Source organism: Apis mellifera, linkage group LG8, assembly GCF_003254395.2.
Source record: "Apis mellifera strain DH4 linkage group LG8, Amel_HAv3.1, whole genome shotgun sequence".
Taxonomy (NCBI): Eukaryota; Metazoa; Arthropoda; class Insecta; order Hymenoptera; family Apidae; genus Apis; species Apis mellifera.
Genome location: NC_037645.1, coordinates 4,506,109 through 4,526,975, shown reverse-complemented (window position 1 = coordinate 4,526,975; position 20,867 = coordinate 4,506,109). Strand labels below are relative to the sequence as shown.

The following is a 20,867-nucleotide window of genomic DNA, read 5'->3' as shown; positions in this document are numbered from 1 at the left end:
AACAAGACAATGAATCTGCACAAAGGGAAACTATGCCGTATCCTGTTTGAGCCGACACAAGTGCACACCGCTATGTATACTTGTGCAATTGCGCCCAATGAAAATTGATATACCACGGCAATTAGCTCATTGACCGCCTAGATACACACGGTATTCTCGTCCTTCGTGGCCAGCTCCGATTTTTCCCTTCTCTATTTTTATATCTAGTCTCTAATCTATCTCGTTCCTTTTAAATTTATTTTATTCAGAAAGGGAATCAATTTGTACAGGAAAACGAGTAGTGGAGGGAGGATCTTTTTAAAAATTTTCAAAAAATATTGGAGCAATTGGGTGTTTTATAGAAGTAGATAGGTGATAATTGAGAAGATTAATCTCACGAAATAATTTTAATACCGATAATATTTTAAGTGATAATTAATTTAAATGAGTTTTGGGATATTTTGGAAAAATCTATTGTGCTTGAATTAATTTTATACGTGTCGATAAAATATCTTTGTTCGAAAGAAAGCGAAACTGAAGCGAAGTGATTTGTTTCATAATCATTGGATTTTTTGCTTAATCTCCCACTGCTATGACTCACAACAAATATAAATATTATCCCGTCTTTTCCCGAAAATAAACCGATCTTCTAATTATAACACAGAGATTTATGATGTTTATATAAAAAGAAAAAAGAATTCTTCTCTAATTCAAAGCCACTTTGTTCGTTTTGAGAAAAGAACTTTTCTCAAATTTCTCGTGTCTTCGCATCTTTGCGATCTATCTTTTCTATCCACGAGAATTTTTCCGCGTAGAACAAAAATTATGCAGCTGACAGTTGGCCAATTTTCGAATACATAGAATACTCGATTGCCCAACCGAGTTATCTCTCTTACGTTCGATTTATTTTTACGCCTTGCGCCGACTTGCCGAGCTTTTACGCGTTTAACCGTCAACAAATAAGACCCCCCCCCTCCCCCGAACCAATTACTGCACAATATCAGCTTATCCTCACACCTCCACGATACTCCATCAACCTTGCTTCCCTCGAATCCCTCCGTTTCCGTTTACCTGGCAAGCACCATCTTGCGATACTCCTCAAATCGAACGTCTAATTAAAACGTCTCGCCTCGATTCAAATTCTCATCCATCCGAATTAAAATTCAAGGAGTAGAGAGAATGAAAAAAAAGAAAATTCATTTTCAAACTACTTCTCCACGCACTGATCACTGATTCAAACTGTTTCCACTTCACAGTTTCACGCGCTCGCTCGCTCGATTCGAGAAGAGCGAAGAATCGAGGAATGCTTTATCGAATTTTAAATAAAATTTTAAACGAGCTAAGCCAGGATCCAATTAATCGAGGAGGAAGTATCGTTGGCAGGACGAGGATGATAGGTGGATGGGTGGATAGATAGGAAGCTGACGAAGGCGTGTAGCGCACTGCCAGGAATAGATGGACCGACAGATCGGAGTCGGAGTCGTCGTCGTCGTCGACGACGATTCAACTAGCGTCACACGCTGGCTACGCTACAAAACCAGAGTCGCGTTTCAAATTGGACTTAACTGCTTATTGAGCTTAGAGGACAAAAACCTCGCGACTTGTGCCGTTGTTGCTACTATGTATCGGTGACATAATTGAACCACGCATTCACGTGGTGAATCAACAAACTTTTCTACTTTGTTTTGCGTTCTCGAACGATTTTGTGGGGGAGGTGAAACGATTGGAGCGGATTTTGGTTTTTTTTTAATTGATAGAGTTAAAGTAAGTATCGTGAAATGTGTTGGGAGGATTAAGAAAAAATTATAATATCTCTATTTTCAAAAATCTTTTGAAATATATTAAGTAATAATACGATTTAAACAATTAATAGAGTTTGAGAGGTTAATTAAGAAACACGTGAAGAGTTTCTTATAAAATCTCTTCTTTCACAATTTCTGGAGAAATATTCTAAATATCCTGAAATAAAAATCCTATCCAATGCATTTACTTTACAAAAATAGAAAGAAGAAAATCTTAAGCATTGTCCATCACGATTAATTTATTCTACTTACATATTTTTCATCGAGTTGAAGAGAGAACAGCCAATTATATATCCCCATTCGCATTATTCTCAACACGAGAAGTAATGGAGAGCACAGTTAATATTAATTTTTACCCTAAAAAGTTACCACGTTTTCGTTGCTCGAAAACGCGTGTGCCAGGGCACGTAACTAAACTTGAACTGGAACCTTTCGACGGAATCAATATCCGTCTTGTTGTACAGTCTAACGCTGTATAGGATATATATTGGCGCGATTCGATCAAATATATTGGAATAAATAAAAAATGGAAAGAATGTTCGAGGATGGTTATAGAATGTGTGTGACTGAAAATATTGGTCGAAGTATCAAAGGATGAAAATTAAAAGAAAGAATCGCGAGGGAAGAAGAAATTCAATTAAATCTAAAAAAGATTCTTGAGGGAGAAATTTGTGGAAAAGTTGTATCCTTCTCCCTTGTGAAAATGAAATTCATTTCTCGGCAGATAGTTCTTTATCAAACGTTATAATAATATGGACATGTTTAAATTGGAATACTCTTTACAATGTTCTCAGTGTGTTTGATCATTCTTTCAAGATAGTTTCCCACGTTTCTTTCTCCCCATCTGTTTCTTTCTATAATCTTTTTACAGAGCGTTACGTAAAACAAGTATTCGTGCAAATATATTGAACAGACCACTCTTTATCATTGACGTGGATAGATTTATCAATGTATTTTAAGCGATTCGATGACGCGTAGAGATCCATTCGTGGTTATTCGATGATGCTCGAAATTCCACGAAGTCCAAAAAAAGAAACGCTCGAAATTTTAGAGGCCATGGACTCTTAACATTCATCACGTAAAAAAAGAAAAAAATAAAAAGAAATTTAATAAAAGAAGAAAAATTATAGATAGTTTTTATAAAAGTTTTCAAAGAAGAAACATCAAGCATTTTAATAATCCATTAATTTGGAATCAAGAGAGAAAGAAATGTTTCTTCAATTTTAAATATTACATCAATTACTAACCAAAAACTTTTTTAATCAATGTAAATAAAAATATCAAAGCTTCTTCTAAATAAAAATTGTATCTCATAAAAAGAATTTTAAATATAGATTTTTCTGATAAAAATCTGATAAAAATGTGCCAGTGATTAAAGTTATATATTCAATATCTAGATTTTAAATGATGTAAAACTTACGTTCCATCCCATAGATTCGGCCAAGAAAATCGTAGCATGCTCATTCTCATCCCTGTCACTGTCGGTCTCCAACAATGCCTCGACAGGCTCCTCCATACTTCCTTCCTCGCTCACTTCCTCCTCCTCATCCTCTTCCTTCGGAAGGACCTCGTCCTTCTTCTTTGGAAGCGGCCCTTCCGCTTGCACCTGTGCTCGAACTCTCTCCGCCAATAACGTTCCAAGATTCTCGAAGAAACCTCCATCTGACTCTTGTATCCTGCGGATAAGAATTAAATGATAAGAGAAATTATATTTGAAAAAATATTAACAATGATAATTCGTCCCATCATTATAAGGTGTCGCTTTTGCACATCGTGTTTCCTTTCGAATGTCGTGGCGTGTTATTGCAAATTGATTAATTGCATTATATCATAAAAAGTTGCAAGAAGCGATGAAAGCGAATTGCTTCTCGAGCAGAGGATCCATTAGCATGTTAATTTGACGTTATTGCAGAGCCAAGCGGATTGTGTTTCCTCTGATTCTGATCGATTTCGTTAAAGCGAAAATTGTGCTAAACAGTGGACTACGATGATGGCTCATTTACACGTCTACGACGTGTCTTTTTCAACGTCTTTCATAACATTGTGTATTTTATTAAAAATTGATTGTAATTCTTTTTCGAAATCGACGATAATTTTTTTCCTTATTATCTATTAATATAAATTCTATTACTACTCGATTAATTGTATGGTAACAGAATATTTATTTTATTGACAAATCATTATAGATTAATCGTACAAAAATGGTAAAAATTGAGGAGAGCATCGAACGAATGAGAAAGCAACTACTAGCGAAATTCTATCGCATTAATAATATATTGGTAGACCATGTTTTAGAGCTGAGCATCATCGAATTCCCTCAAGTTTAACTTCGTTTGATGAATGATCGTTTTTAAAATGTTATTCGATTATTTCGAAATGATTTAGAAAAGAGAAGATTAAAGTGAAAATAATCGATGGAATTGTTCGTTGTTTCGTATTACTTAGCCGAATTCTAGCTCTAATAGTAAAACTAGATTTGATGGTTCAAAAGTGGTTTCGGGATTAGAAATAGAAAGCGCCCAGCTCTGTCGCGTGGTGCACCAGATTTTGATGAGATTTAAGCAACGCGGATTCACCTTTCAGAAATAAAGTTGAACGCAGCAAATTTCCAATAAAATCTCGCTGTCGTCACCGGTTTCGTTTCCGGTTTTTGCCACATTCGGGCAGCTGCGATCGCATAATAAGGGTGCTGCTCGTCCAGCTTTTCGAAGTGTGCCATTTCTCGGCTCTCCTTCCTTTGGAATGAAAAAAAAACAGAGATTCTTCGTTTCATACGTCGTTTCACGAAACATATTCACGAAAACACGATTACACGAAACATTATTACGATTAACAAGATTTGTTTGTTTGATAATCATAATTGATATGTTTTTTTTTGTATAAATTATTCAGTTGAGGAATAATTGAGAGATAAATTAATTAGGTAAGACAGCTTAATCATCCCGTGTATAATATTTTAGTTTCATTTTTATTTCTTGTAAATTTACCTTTTTTCCTTCATTTCTTACAAAAATTGTTTATAATCATTTTAAAAAAACTTTTTGTTTGTTTCCAATTTTTAATTTAAAAAAATTTAAGATAATTTAAACGCAACAAAATTTAATTTAAATCTTTTTATCTAAAAGATAAAAAGAATCGAATTGTTTTGTCAAACGTGTACAAAATGTATACAAAAGAAGAGTAATTCAAAATCAATTTACAGAAAAATTCTACGATCTTTCTCGCAAATGTTATTAAATAACAAAAATAATTATTTTAACAATTCTATGATCTATAATCACCACCACGATATTATTTTATCAACAATCACCATATTTAACGATTTTCACGACAATTTAAAGACAAATTCACTTCACTTTTCGTGTCTGTCAATAAACGGCACAATCTACTATATGCAAGAGACAGACGACGATGTCAGTCGAAGCATGTCTGACACCGAACTGCTGAAGGACTCGCAAAAGAAGTAGAGGAGAAGGAAATAAGTGGCAACAGGATATATGTAAGATAGACCTCGAACGTTTAATTTTCCCACAATTTATTATATACATACGTATATAATTCGGACATAAAGATTTATATTATTATTCATAGATATTCTGATCGCGAGGTAAAGATTAACACAAACTATCCTATATAATTTGATAAATATGTTTACCAATGAATTTGCGATAAAATTATTTTTATTGCGTTTTCGATAACGATAAGATTTGTTTAATTTACTTTTTTCTTTTCGATGTAAAATTTTATTGTTGAATGTTATTGTTGAATTATCGAGGAGTAAAAAGGATTAAAAATTATTAGAGTTTACATCGACAGTACAGTTTTATTTTACTTTTGTTTTGGTTGTATCTATCCGCGAACGTAATTAATAATAATTGTATGATAAATTATTTGACGATATGAGTTAATGAGCGGAAAATACAATGTTAGTTTTAATTATCTTAATTACTGTCGTTACTGCTCTCTATTTCGTTACGATACGAACGATTTCTAATAATGAAAATTCTTGTACATTACATCATTAATGATAATTTCATTCTTCAAATTGAACATGATTGTTTCTTCTTCTCTCAATTCTTCGTTTTATTAATTAAATCAATATTTTCTTCCTCGATTATTGCTTTGTATTTATTAATGCACAGAAAGCTTCTATATAAATGACGATTTACTTAAATTTATTTCTGCATTTTATTTTTAATTCTAAGGTATTCCAATTATTAGAGTTCCAGTTTTCAATGATTGATCGTTAAATGTAATAACAGATAAGTGAATATATATATATCTCTTTTTCTTCATTGTAAAGAAAAATATAAAGAATATTTTTCATCTTACGAATTAAAATTATATTCCCTAATTGAAAGAAAATTTAAACTTAAGAGAAATAAAAGTTTTAAATTGGAAGACAATATAAAACATCACGCCATTTCTCATTTATTTCCAGTCTTCGTGCAGACATACAAAAAATATACATGCTCTTGCGTAATTTTCTATATTTTTTTATTTCCTTCTGTACTCATTTATTTTTAACTCCTAAAGATGTGATTCACCGATTCACATTCTTCGTCCCATCAAAGATCGGCTCTCGAAACATGTTCTTCTTCCACTTCTTGATCTTATTTCTCTAATTGTACAATCGTCGATTAACACGAGTGTATCGAGGATCGATTATTTATAACTTGCGAATTATTTATTTTCGCAATAAACACAGTGATATTTTTTTTTATCCAATAATAATTTTGATTTAATAAACTGTGTCGAAAAATATCTTGAATCATTAAAGAAATTTTTTCTACTAAAAAAAAGAAGAGAAAATCATCTAGAATTTGTTTACATGTAACTTATATATATATATAAATGTTTATTCTTTGTTACATAAATTTTTGTGAAAATTTTCCACTATAGAAAATATATATAAAAAGAAAAATCGATGTATGATATAATATCTTTAAATATTGACACAAGAGAGAAGGATAATTCTTAGATTTTTATTATAATTCAGCATTATATCATAGAAAATTGCTGTTTTTTTATTTTCAATACATCAAGTCCGGAAAAAAACCATTAATTCGATACAGTTTATTACAAAGTTACAATAAATTAACCTTCAGGAATATTACCACAGTTATCGATTGGTAAGCAAAAATTAAATAACATCAAGAGAGACGATACATCATCGGAATATTTTTAATTTGAAAAAGGATGAAAAGGATGAAATTTGAAGATTAAATTTTAAATAAAAGTTAAGAGATACAAAGTTACATTTAATATAAATATAAACGTATACATTACAAATACTTGATTATAACACAAAGCTGTTGTCTTATAGAGAACAATGGTGATACAAGCCACAAACGACCTTCATCGATCTCTTCATCGATTTCAAAATTCGAATCGATTCAATTAATCTCGCTTCGACTCACGATCATTTATTTTATTTCGAGTAATTTCCACACGTGCCTTGTAATTTAAGCGTACGAATTTTTTTTATTATCTCAACAAAAAAAAGACGAAACATTCTTAAAAATAATCATTTATAAATTAATTTTAAAATTCGAATGAAATAAAATCTGTTATCGATCTTGTAGGTTTTGGAATGATTTTAGAACGATTCACAAGAATGTATATTAAATGATTCTGCAATTATTCTTTATTTATTTATTTATAAGCTATTTTCAAATGTTGATCTTCAATCTCGCTGGACGTTCACCCACGCGATGATGATTTAATTCTTAACTGGTTTTTTTTTTTTATTGGCTACGCAACGAGGAATTCCCGTCCTCGTGTGACGTCCTCATCGACGCTGAGATATCGCCGACCCATGGGAAAATGTATCGTGAATTCTGTTGTTGATTCATAGATTATTATAGTGCAATCGTGGTTAATGTCTCGTCTCTCAGAACATAATTATTTTCCTCCTTCTTCTCCCCGTAATTTGGAAAATCAAAATTCATTTTTTATGATTATACGAAATTAGATTAATCATATTTAACTCGTTGTTTATAATTCTTATATAATATTTGTACAGGTAATTCTTTAAACTTTTAATAAATCCAATTACTTTGTGAACCGTATTTTGTTATTAGAAAAACAGTTTAAATGAAATTTATTATTATTATTTTTTATTTTAACAAAATCACGTCAATATCACGTCAATCATCATATATTTTTTCAATGTATCAATTAATACAATTGACGAATCGATAGAATATAGAATTTATCACGTGAATGATAAAAATATAAGAAAGTGTCTTTGTTTCTATGAGACGGTATCTATAAATACATCAGCCATAACAGTTGATAGTTGATGTCACGTGAAGAAAAATAATTTGGACGAAAGGGAAATGCAAAAAAGGATTCATCGCGTGCATACAAACGTTGTAGGAAGAACATTTGATATGTAAACTAACGAGACTATTGCATTCTACGCGACCTCCTTAAACGGAGGAGGAACAGCGAGGAACGTGCTAATTAATTCTTTTATAAGTGTCGATTGCTGTGTCGATGACGGAACCTCTGCAGAACTATTAGTCCAAGTTAAATAATTAGTGCGAAAAATATCAAATAAATATCAATAGAAAAAAAACATTTTCTAACTTGCTATTAAAAATTTTTATATGAACCTAATATTCTACGAAAGTTAAACAATTTACACAATATTAACTCTGTTAAAATTAATATAATCAACTCATTTTTATCGACTAAGATAAAAATATCTTAAAATCAAACTTTAATGATAATCATATTTGTGTATATATATGATATTTTCAAAATTTTCTATTTATTATTTCTAAAAATTCCAACAATCCCAATTACATCAATTCAATAAGTTTATTTTTTTCAAACTATTCCATACCCTGCCTTCAAACCATTCCAAACACACTGTTATTGCAATTATCTTGAACTACATTAGCAATAAATCTCAAAATATCGACCTTGAGCCACGGATCTCGACGGCACGTTACGTATTCGCGCGACCTGGAGGAGAGTTAATTCCTCCACAGATGTTCTGGGACTCAATCGTTAGTCTGGTTTTATTAATAGCTTGCGTGCATGCAGTCAGTTGAAGCGGTTTCAGCCCGTCATTCCTACAATCTATACAACCGGTGTTTGTTTGACGACAAGAATCAAGGCGAGCACGTGATTCTTCAACGTTAGAAAATATTGATAATGATATTTATACGTTAAATTTTCTAAGAAATGATAAGACGTTCGTGGAACAGATAATGACGGGGAATAAAAATTCTATCGTTTGTGCCATCTGTTACATTTTTGCATCTCTTACATTTATGCATCGGTAATCATCGTGAGTCATAAGATTCGTGTAATACAAACTCCGTTCCAAGGCTCATTTGCATACGAATCGAGATGAATATTCTAAAATTCTTCTTTGAAATTTACTTTGTTAAAAACTGTTACGTCTTTTTTAAAAAATTATAAAAGAACTGTTAAATTCTCTCTTCCAACGAGAAAAATAAATAACAAAAGGAATAAATAAAACAATAGGAATTTATCGCACGAAGAATTAGATTAATTTTACTCTATTGTTATTTAGATACGTTTATATGTAAATGTTCGATACAATTGTCCACACCTATACACATATTTATGTAATTACACATGTAACTGACTGTTAGTAACGTGTCACACGAAAACGAAAAAAATTAAGAGTTTCCAATCGAGTTTCCACGTTTCGAAAGATGCCACTCTCTCTCTCTCTACCTTATCTCATGTTCCGTGCTTTCTTGCTGCTCCTTCTGTTTCTCCTCCTTCTCCACCACAATTTTATGATAGAAATCTTTCCACATCGCCTCCTCATCCATTCTTCAAGGTGTGTTTCTCTTCGCGTTCAATGGGTGAAATTCACAACATCCTCATTCGCCGTTTACGGATCGAATAAAACTTTCTCTCGGCCAACGTCACTTCCAACGCGATCTACGAGTCGTTCATTGTCGAAACTAGTTCGCAATGCTCGACCAATACAGCAAGAAATTTTGGTAAACTGAGTTAACGCCGGTTGGTCAGCTCGAAACAAGTCAATACTGTGTTGCTAGTAACACGTTTCGACATCCTCCATTCACCAGTATTTCCGTTCCAGCCGACAGATGGCGCATGCTACCGGACCAAGCATCCATAACCTTCTCTTCGAAAGACTTTGTTTCCATGGATGGAACGAGTTATAATTTATGATCGTTCTGATAATCTTCTGATCACTGACGATCGTTCATGATAATCGTTGATGAAGAATCGAAGTGGATTCGCTGTTGTTTCGTTTGGAACTGAAGATTTGGTAATTTTGGTATACTCGAATTGGCATTCACTTGCTTCGTGATGACCTCGTGATTCTTGAATAGCACGGATGAATCAATGTTTAGGGATGAGAATTGTCATGTTGCGATGACATCACGTTAGTTGACATCATGTTAGGTGTTTTGCCAAGGAATAATTCGAGCGACTGAGATGATTTTAATAAATTCGTCGAGTGTCATTGGCACTATGGCGTGTCGATGATCTTCCATCGCCAATTTTTGATTTTGATTTTTGATGGACACGTCGTATATTTATTCCAATATTTTTAATTTAATCTTCGATATTGAACGTAAATATTTATTAATTTCTTTTAAAATACGAATTCTTTTAAAGTATATTCTGTTATTAGTAAATTAATTCTACTCAAAGATATAAGAATAAAAAAATATCTATAACGCGTTAAGGAAGTTTAAAAAAGGCATTGAATTTTTCTTTAACGATCCTATTTTTAACAAATGGAAATCTCGTTTCCTCTTATTTATCTTTACACCATTTTGTTCATCTTGCAATATTTCGTTCGAGATATCACAAGGATGACATTTATGGGGACTCGTATGACACACATTCGATCAAATCTCGATGATGTACTCTATACATACTTGGACGTGACTAAACAATATTTCACATCCACTTATCAGGAAGAAACAATGTATTGAGAAAATTACGCGTACACAGCAGAGTATAAAACAGAGAAAAAAAGAATCAAAGTTTTAGAAACAGGTATTTGCATTATTTCCAAACATGATGATTTCCAAACTAGTTTCATTTCTTCTATTCTCAAGTAAGTATCTTTAAAAATGAATACGAATCTTCTCGATATAATCATATATTTGTATTCAAATAGATTTCCTTATATATTTCGCTATCTCTGAACACGTCGATCGAAAGAATCCCATTGTACGCGACGATTTTCAATTCGTGTTTGTCAATCCCAGACAAGTGCATCGTTTGGAAACGGGAATTGGTGATTTTTTCTCGAGAATAGGGAAGCCTATTAGCAAACCGATCGTATTGAGATCGTCGAAAGAAGCCGATGTGTTGTCGACGATTCGGGAAATATGCAAGAGTATAAGGAAGAGCGTAATCGAACTCGTTAACGATTTTGGATTGATCAATAACGTTCAACTGTACGAAAATGGATCGAGAGAGGATCCATTGTCCGATGATTGGTATTCCGAGGTGTTGCTGCAAAGCGTGTACACGATGCTAGACTTGGGAAATATGATTAATGAAATTACATCATTGACCGATATATTTAATGGAAATGGAAGTTTGAGTTTGAGAGAGGACGAGGTCTGTAGAATTTTAAAAAAAATTTTATTATTATAATGATGGACAGATTTGTAGATAAAAAATTTCTTAATTCTGTTTCAAATCATTAGTAAAATTATATTATAAAAATACTTTTTAATTATTGAATGAACGAGATAGAATTTTAATTATACATTTTTTCTTTATTTCTTTTATTCTATGTAACATCCTTTAAAAAATTCAAAGATTTATAGATTTTTATCTATTAGGAAGATTATAAACAAAAGAAAATGTTTACAATATCGTAGCATCTGACAAATAAAACAAGTTCGGACGGTTTCAAATTTCTTGGCTCGGTGGACGACGTGTTGGAATTCATCGAGAAACTGGCCCACTGCTTTTCAGAGATGAACACGAAGAGAAACCAGAAACGGTCCTCGAACGTGATTCGAACGGCTTTAAGTCTGATGAACAGCACGCCAAGGCAGGCGCTCAAAAACGACACTTTGCTGAGGAACGATATCCTCAGGTATCGCGGCCAACGAAAACCGTGGCACGTTTTTCTTTGCCTCGTGATTGCGAGCAACGATAGAATTAATTACGACGATTGCATTGATGAGTGTCGACGTTTCGACGAGTGCATGAACAGCGCTAGATCGCAATCCACGTACAACGTGGACGGGAAATCGTGGACGAAGGCTATTCAACGTTTGAGCAATTGCACGGCCGCGGAGGATGAGAAGATTTCCTGCAAAATTGTTCGAAGAACGCCAAAGAAGATGAAAAGTAAGGTGAGCTACGTGTTCGAGAGGATCTTGGACAAGAGGATATCGAAAGGGACCCCTTTCCATCGCGCTGTCAACGATCTTGGGGACGTTTTGTCGAAGAGCATTTGGGGGCAAAGATTCATCGACGAATTGTTCCAGTGTATCAACATTTTCGAGGATGGTAAAGAGAAGTTGAGGAAACTTTCGAAGTCTGTGGACAAGGATGGCGGAGCTGCGATAAAGTTAGTATGATTTTCAATTCGAATTTTGATTATCTTTAAAACGGTTAATAAAATCGATTGAGACTTCTAGTTTAAGGAAAGAATTAATTTAGTCAGAGTTAATTTTGAGAATCGTTTCAAGATTTTAAACTTTCGAGGGGATTTGGACGATGTAGAATAAAGAATAAGAAATTTATAAATTTTGCTGTGATCAGGCACAAGGAGATCTCGAGAGCTTTAAGGTCGTACAAAAAGGGGGCACTTCTCAGAACGTTCAGAACGATCAACAAATTGCATCGATCCGCCATTGATTTCGAAAAATTCTTCGCCCAAGGGATGAAAGAGACTTTGAAGGAAACTTGGCAGAGCCACGTGAACGTTTTGACACATCTGATGGACTGGATGACCAAACTACTGGAGCTTTACAGCGGTCAGAACTTCAATGGGCACGAATCGAGCTCGTCGGACAAGAGCACGTCGCAAATCGAGTGGAATAGCGACGAGGATTCTGAGAATATGCAAGAGTTTGCAACGCGTTCTAGAACAGGTCACTTCCTTATTTTCAATCCCTACTCGATCAAAATTATCTATATTTAATTGTTGATTAAATCGAAATCAATCTGAAAATTGAAGAAACTTTTTTATTAGAAAATCTTTATGGATACGATTCTCAACTATGAGAATATAAATTTTTATCCAAAAGTATTCTTTCGTAGAATGAATATTTTTTTTAATTATTTTAGATAAAAAGATTATTAATTTATATTAATGAAAAAGACAGAAATTTGATAAGAGAAACGATACTTCAATTTTATGCGTGACACAAACTTCAACGTTGCAGAAATGATAAAAGATGCGGACAACTCTATGAATAGCCTGGTGGAATCTGTGAATCATTTAAGCAGATATCGAGACATGGACAACAACAGTATGCTGGTTTCCATGGCCAACAATCTTCTGCTGATCGTGATATTCATCGAAACTATAGGCTTCGCTTCTTCGTTGTACGCTCTTGGACAAACCCCGAATGAATACGCTTCCTTGGAAATCTACAACGGATGGAATCGTGAACGTAGATCCCTGTTCCCCTCTCAATACGATCAAATTATCGATTTTCCATCGCGTGATCGTCTTCTTTTTGCATACGATGAAAATTTCATTTTGCCATTTTCGGATGAAAATGATTGATTCGGCAATAAATTTTAAAATTATTTGAGAATTTAATTTTAATCTCGAATATTGTAGTATTAGTATGGGTTCAAAAGATGAATTAGTTATGATATTATTGTATTGAAATATGTATCGAAATAAATGTCTCTTCCGATCTCCAACACGACAAATCTATATTTATCCTTATTAATCATTGTATGATATAAAAAGAATAAATAGATTTTCAATTAAAAAAAAAGAAGAAAATAAAAATTTTTCATCTCATCACCTATTATATCTTTAATCTTTTATATTATTTTTCTGGTTTAGAAAACGAGTTTATTTTTTATATCTTTTAAAAGATATAAAAATATTTTGATAACTAATAAATTTAGTAAAATATCATGGCGCATAAATCAATATATTCTCGTAACTATTTCCTAGAATCTTCTAACTTATCAAATCTTTGTTCTTGAAAATAATAATAAATAATTTTCGACGATAATCTTTGCAAAATTCATTGCCACGTGACATTTATAACTTTTGAAGATACAAAGCATTCTGTTATACAGAATGTCGTACAGATTTGTTAAACACACTCGTTCAAGCTGTCAGTAAAAATGCGTGCAAAATCTATTACTTTTTACCTAACGTGTAAGTCGTTTTTCTTTTTTTTTTTTTTTCATTTCTATTTTCCTGGATTTAATTAACGATATTCCTTCATATTTTCAGGTATTTTTATTACAATGGAAAATGTTTCTTGCAAAGCGACGATAAAAATCATTGGTGGACATCCTATTAATATAAAACAGCGACCATTCATGGTTAGTAGAATCTGTCAATCAAATGTTTTTCAAATAAAAATCGTTTGAATGATTTTAAAGACGAGGACGAAATTGCAGCTTTCTTTGCACAATTCTGACGGATTTATATGCGGAGCTAGTATTTTGTCCAAGAATTGGGGTATCACTGCTCTTCATTGTCTGTAAGTTTCTCTTTTTTTAACAACGAATAACGATGTTTCGAAAAACTTGCCAAAACAATAACTCAATTAACTATCTCAATTAATATTCTAAATACGAATATGAATTTTTTCTTTACAAAATTTTCATTAAAATTTGGAATCGAATGGCCATTTAGACTTCCAGATAGAGAAACGAATTATTTCGTGAGAGCCGGCTCGAACAAGCTTTACCAAGGAGGATCGTTGCATAAATTAACAAAGATATACATGTATAACAATACCATGTTCCAATATTGGTTCTCGAGTATTCTGTACCACGATATAGCGTTGTTCGAGGTACGACCTCGCTTTCGATTCTCGAGTACTGTTCGAGCTGTTCGATTGCCCACCGAATTCACCAAACCACCTGAGCAACTGTGTGTTTGCGGTTGGGGTTATACCAGTGTCCAAAGTAACGTGAGTGTCTGTCTTCTTCCCCCTCCAATCTATGTACACGAGTTTAGATTTGTTGGTTGATAACTTGCTCGCAATTATAATTGTCAAAACTTCTTTTTTCGAATTTTTGAATCCAAGAAAAGAATCGATCGAACTTTCAAATATATTTATATTCTTTTTTTTTTTTTGGAATCCCTGTGCATCTCAATATTCGATTTTTCCTCTTATTTTTAAGATAAATTATTAATCTTTCTCTCCTCTAGGCGAAAATTAGCAATGTTTTGATGGGAACCTGCATCCGGCACACACCATACGAGGCGTGCATAGAGGAAACTCCAGAATATAGAATGCTCGTTAAGAAGGATCACCATCTTTGTTACGGAGCGAGTGGGAAGGATTCTTGTTACGGGGATTCGGGAGGTCCGTTGGCAAGTAAAAACACCCTTTACGGCATCGTCTCTTTCGGTCAAAATTGCGCTATAGTGTCAGGAGTTTACACGAAAGTCTCTTACTACAGACGCTGGATTAAGCAAATCACGAACCTGTGATCGAGGATACACATATCAGTAAAACAGATATCAAATTTTTGTTGTCGAAAAAGAATTCGAAACTTGATAAAAACCATTTATTATTTTATATAACGAAATAACAATACGAAAATGGATAATAAAAAATTGATTCGATGAAAAAAAAAAAAAAGGAAAAAAAGTCGATTGTTTCTCGATTTTCTGAGAGAGGAGCCCGTTTCCAGGAAAGTGAAAAACCCGTGTCCAATGTCAGAATACTGCTGGAGGCTTGGTCTGTTCAGGTTCGATGCACGCAGGAAGTCCATTACGCACGTTCTGCGCAAGATCCTGTCGCGCGCACACAACTCCACTCGGCGCACGTACCGTGTACTTAGGGCTGAATGAAGTTGGAACAGGGCCCTTGGGTAATACGTAATTAGAAACTATTGTGCGCGATTGTATTTCGTATTATCGGCACGCATAAGTAAGTATGGTTATTTCTGAACAAGCTGGATATTCAGATAATTTGGAGGAGCGAATACTAATTTTCTTCTTTTAAATATATATCTTTGAAAAATTAATTTAGTGAGATTCCTAGCGAATTTTCTTCTCAAATGACAGTTTTCGATATGAATATCAATAATATTAAGTTTATTTAAATTTAAATTTATTATTAATTTCTTTTCTACATATTTATAGCTTATTGTATGCTTTTTGTGCAATAAGCAGTTCCTTAGTTTGTTCATATTTTACATAAAAATTACATTCATCGTTATTTCCTAATCCTGATACAATATTTCATTGATTCCTTCTTTGACAACAAGATGGAAATACTAAATCAGTCTGTTTAAAGATTTGGCTTTTAATTTTCGCTACAGGTGTGCTCGAAATCCTTTCAATCCATTCAAAACAAAAGGCAAAATTAAATATTCCCCACGCACAATCTATAGGACAATCGTTTCGGCTATCGTTTCGTGCGCGGGTGAGCAGGCAAGCGTTACACCTTGCCGTCATTTACTCGAATGACTCACCCACGCTTGTTTCCCTGCATAAACTGCCGGCTTTTCCACCGGGTCTTTAAACTCCCTTGCCACGTGCAACGTGTCTTCTAACCGTGAGAAGTGCATTATCGTCGGCCACATCCGTCCATTTCTTCCGTGCCTCTCTATATCTGTTCGTTGGATAAAGACGATAACCATGATTCGACATACCCTTCTCGAATATTATTGTTAAGTAGATTCTATTAATATTACTGTTAAGAGATTCGATCGTGCATACAAATTATCACAATTCTCGAATTCGAAACTAATTAGGATTAAATTAAATTGTAATTTTATACTATAAATCTATAAGTGTTTTCCAATAGAAAAGTGGGGAGGGTTTTGAGATTTTTAGAAATTGAGATTGCAAAAGCCCAAAATAGTAATATCAGTGCCATAATTCTATTATAATTGTATTATTTAAATAAAGTTATGGGAAATATTTAATATATCTTCCCCTGTCAATAAATTGAAGAATTCAACAACAGTGTGTTTACTATCTCGTTATGAGGAAACTATGAATAAGCGAAAATAAAATAGATAGCAATGAGAAGAAAGATTAGTCTAATAGAAAATAAAATTTCAATTAATCAGTTTATCCAAATGCATTATCCAAAAGGAGGAAGCATTGCAGCATGTAGATTCTCATTCATTAATAACTAATGATATAACGATCAGGCAATTTATCGATCCAACTTGTCACGGTTCATTCATAGAATTCCACGTGGAAACGTAATTTCAAATATTATTCTGTTATTATTAATTTACAAATTTGGAAATTTTACTTTATAATCCATCGAAGAAAAGGTTTAAGCTTAAAACTTCAAGCTAATTGTAAATGCTTCTCAAATAAATCTACCATCGATTTCACGTAAGAAGAAACGAATATTATTGTTCTTATTTCGTTACTCACCCCGTCACCACGGAGGGATAAATCTTGTTGCGCAGATTTTTTAAAACGTATCGTTTGAACTGCGGGTACCAAGCGTGGTTACACATGAGACTGCAATTCTTCAACGGTTGTTCCATACTCTTCACACTCTCTGAATCACTGTTATCACACGCGATCACAGGCATTTCTTCAGTACCCACGATCACATAATCGTCCATAATCTTTCCCGAAGCATCATTGCTCTTCACAAGTATCTCGCCACTCGAGTTGTTCACCCCGACGAATTTTTCTTCCGCATTCACGATCACGTATTCGTTCAAACTCTTTCTCTTCTTGTCACTTGGTCTCGTTCCAACGAAAGGTTTCGACACGTAAAAATCGGGCTCGTTATCTGTCATTATCGACACATTCTTGTTCCTCAAATATTCTTCTTCGTTTCTTCTTTGTACATCATTTTCCTCTCGATATTTCTCCGATATCTTTTCTTTAATTTCGATCGATTTGAAAGAAACTCGCTTCGACGATCTTCTACGACGACGTCTCAGTTTCACGAATGAAGTTAACATATTTACAGAGAATATTTTCTATTCGAAAATAGGTAGTTAATACATCGTAATATTATTCTTTGCTTTAATAATAAATTCGTTCGAAACAAACGCTTAGAAGTTGATGATCGCGTCGAAGGGATGAATTGTTTCGTTAATTCGTAATTCACTTATCGATTGTTTATTTTATTTTTCGTTGAATTATCGTTTATAGTGTTATTCGTGTGAATAGCACGCGCGAAACAGTGGAACTGAGCTCCCGGCACACAAAGTTTTCTCCTAGTGGAAGCCGATTACTCGGAGTAGGGGCATTTATATTTTTCCCCCGTACATCCAATTCTGAATAATTTTAATATTTACGCGAATTTTTTGACTAAATATATGTCCATCCTGTCTGTGAATCATTCGACAGAAGTCCCTTTTTTGAGAAGTTTATTTTTTTTTTTGAAAATTCTACTTAGCTATTGTTATTACTTCTATTATACTTGTTACACTTATTATATTGAATTGAATTTTTATTTGTATTTCGAAATTTGAATAATTTAATCTCGTCAAAGATTTGCAGATCTTTTTTTTATTTTGTATAATTTGTTTTTTTGCATTTAGATCAAATAATTAATAATTTGTTTGTTTATTCATATTATATACTTATATTGCTCAAGTATATGATTATTTAGTTTGAAAAAAATTTATTCTAAAAAAGATTTTTTAGAATTTATGAGAAAATTAAGAACACGACGATTTATTTTTAAAATTTCAAACATCATTAATTCAATTTTGTAATATTTGTTATTATTTTCTGTTTGTGTGCATCGTTAAATTATCTGATTTCGTAGAAATTTTTATTAAACAATGGTAGGAATGATAAATATAACTTGACCCGGGAAATCCTACGCGATTCTGCATACCTAGTCATACTCGTCAGTGATACGATTATTAAATGTGATTCTCGAATTAGACTGATTTTTCCTTCTCATATTTTCTTTTTCCGTGTCGTGAAAAAATAGTCTGCTTAATCATTGCTTTTCTTATCGAACTTCTGGTTTTTTCTCTATTTTGTTCTAAATTTAACTATTTATTCATAATTGATAAACTTTAAAAAATTAATATATCAATACACGTTTCTTTTTTTCTGATTGATCATTTCATAGATCAATCGTTATTAAATTTATTAATAAGAAATTTTAAGAAAAAATAAGTGTTAAAGAAAAATAACTTCCTATCTTTTTCGAAACACGAATATTACGTGATGCATCCATAATTGCAGACCAGTTATTTCAAAGTTTCATCTTATTTAAAAGTCTTTTTATATTAACGCGTTTCGAAAAAAAAATATTCTTAAAGTCTTTGAACGATTTAAAATAATTCTCATTGAAATAAATAAAAATAAATGAAAATAGTAAAGTGAATTGTGAAAATTTTTATTTGCAATTCATCAATTGCATAATATATACCAACATTTTACATCTAAGATATAAGATATAATTTGTGGGAAAAATGTTATTATTACTACAATTGAAACAGAAGAAATAGAATTCCCCTTCTTCGTTCCTATTTTTTCACTCTCTATCACATCTCATTTTTCCCATGATGCATAATTGAGAGATTAAGCCCTATGTAATTAGACGACAAGCGAATAAACGTGATTTTCCCGAGCACGTATTACAGTTTCCTATTTTACTCCTCCTTCTAATGTTGTCCATTATTAGGGAAAACACGTTGACAAATGTGATTTCACGCGTATTAAATGTGTGATTGTAATAATCGTTGTGATATCGTTGAAATATTGGCATAATAATAAACGTAACGCGATGCAATTCAAATAAAAATGATCAGTGCCGATCATTCGCCTTTGAGGATCATTTTTCATTTGATGGGCAGAAATAAAATTTCCAAAGAAGGAATGGAGGACTATCATCACTTTCAATTATCACCTTTTGTTTCCATGGGGAAGGGAAAAAAATTCAATCGAACGTTTTTCCATCATCGTTAAATGGATGAAATATTATACAGAATTTTGCAAGGTCACAGATTGAAGGGGTTTCATGGTGGAAAAAAAAATATTTATACCCGTGGATCATATTTTTTACGCGAATTGGAAAAATTAATTAATGAAAAAAAATGTATCGTGCAACTTCAAAGCTTAAAAATATATATATATATATATGTAAAATAAAATATAAAATAAAAAAAAAAACTACGTCATAAATTTTTAACTTTGTCATTCATTAAAATTTAAAAGTAATTATTTGATCACTTTTTTTTACAGAATTATTATTCTGTAATAGATAAAATAAATAAAAATATTTGTAAAACTTATAATAACATTATTTCGAGTGTTTAAATCATAATATAATCTAAAAGTAGATACTTGAATGTATACAATTTCTTCAGAATTGTTGCAAAATCTAAAAGATTTTATCGTGTCGTTCGATGGACTAAAAGGATAATACGATCACAAGATTAAGAAAAAATATTTTCCATTAAAGTTCTTTATCTCCATAATTGTTTAAAAAATTCGACTCTGTGATTAATAATGTAAATAACTATTTTAAATTCATAAGTAAGTACTTACATAGGAACAACCGATACATGAAATATCTTTAAAATTGCCTTGATCCAAGTATCTTCGTACGCGTCGTGCACCATATTCGATTGACAGTTGGTTTGTTTCTTGAAAAATTTCCAGCCGGACATCTTATAGATGAATTTTGTTCACAAATGCACTTCACGAAGCGACATCTGTTGACATCAAGAAACATGGAACGAATGTGGCATCGTTCGAAAAGATAGAAGCGCCGAGCTATGTTCCATTATGCAAAAGAAATAACAAGCTAATACTATTTAATTGCTGCATAACACGTGTTCATCAAAGAAAATTGACGGTTTGAATAAAAATGTTTTACAATATATCGTGAAAATACATGGATTTGTCACAGTGGGTTTTTTTTTTTAAACAATTAATGGGATACTTTAGATTTTTATGTAAATCACTTTGTGATTTTAGAT

At 32.5% G+C, this 20,867-nt stretch overlaps 3 protein-coding genes across 17 annotated transcripts in view; 2 read left to right on the top strand and 1 right to left on the bottom strand.

Moving 5' to 3' along the window:
- Positions 1-15,509, top strand: part of LOC725021 (trypsin 3A1) — a 44,434-nt gene extending 28,925 nt beyond the window's left edge. For 4 of the 6 annotated variants that reach the window (XM_026442431.1, XM_026442430.1, XM_026442434.1 and 1 more), the window contains 4 exons: positions 14,209-14,300; positions 14,361-14,461; positions 14,617-14,896; positions 15,139-15,509. In XM_026442431.1, the coding sequence (XP_026298216.1) occupies positions 14,209-14,300; positions 14,361-14,461; positions 14,617-14,896; positions 15,139-15,423 (758 nt within the window). In that variant the 3' untranslated portion in view covers positions 15,424-15,509. The remainder of the gene's footprint in view (positions 1-14,208; positions 14,301-14,360; positions 14,462-14,616; positions 14,897-15,138) is intronic. The other 2 variants (XM_026442435.1, XM_026442433.1) reach the window with 1 other exon arrangement.
- LOC408959 (protein unc-13 homolog 4B) overlaps positions 1-20,570 on the bottom strand; it is a 31,301-nt gene extending 10,731 nt beyond the window's left edge. For 2 of the 10 annotated variants that reach the window (XM_006561426.3, XM_006561427.3), the window contains exons 1-3: positions 17,335-17,726; positions 4,358-4,516; positions 3,202-3,457 (exon numbers count right to left, since the gene is read on the bottom strand). In XM_006561426.3, coding sequence (XP_006561489.3) covers positions 3,202-3,457; positions 4,358-4,516; positions 17,335-17,711 — 792 coding nt within the window. In that variant the 5' untranslated portion in view covers positions 17,712-17,726. Of the gene's footprint in view, positions 1-1,050; positions 1,439-3,201; positions 3,458-4,357; positions 4,517-4,768; positions 4,826-5,062; positions 5,110-9,500; positions 9,863-17,334; positions 17,895-20,433 lie in introns of those variants that run through there. The other 8 variants (XM_026442429.1, XM_016913491.2, XM_016913488.2 and 5 more) reach the window with 7 other exon arrangements.
- LOC100577150 lies at positions 10,477-13,660 on the top strand. Its single transcript, XM_003249831.4, has 5 exons — positions 10,477-10,869; positions 10,933-11,381; positions 11,648-12,348; positions 12,543-12,874; positions 13,169-13,660. The coding sequence occupies exons 1-5, from the start codon at positions 10,830-10,832 to the stop codon at positions 13,513-13,515; spliced, it is 1,869 nt and encodes a 622-aa protein (XP_003249879.2). The 5' UTR covers positions 10,477-10,829; the 3' UTR covers positions 13,516-13,660.
- Positions 20,571-20,867: the final 297 nt, after the last annotated feature.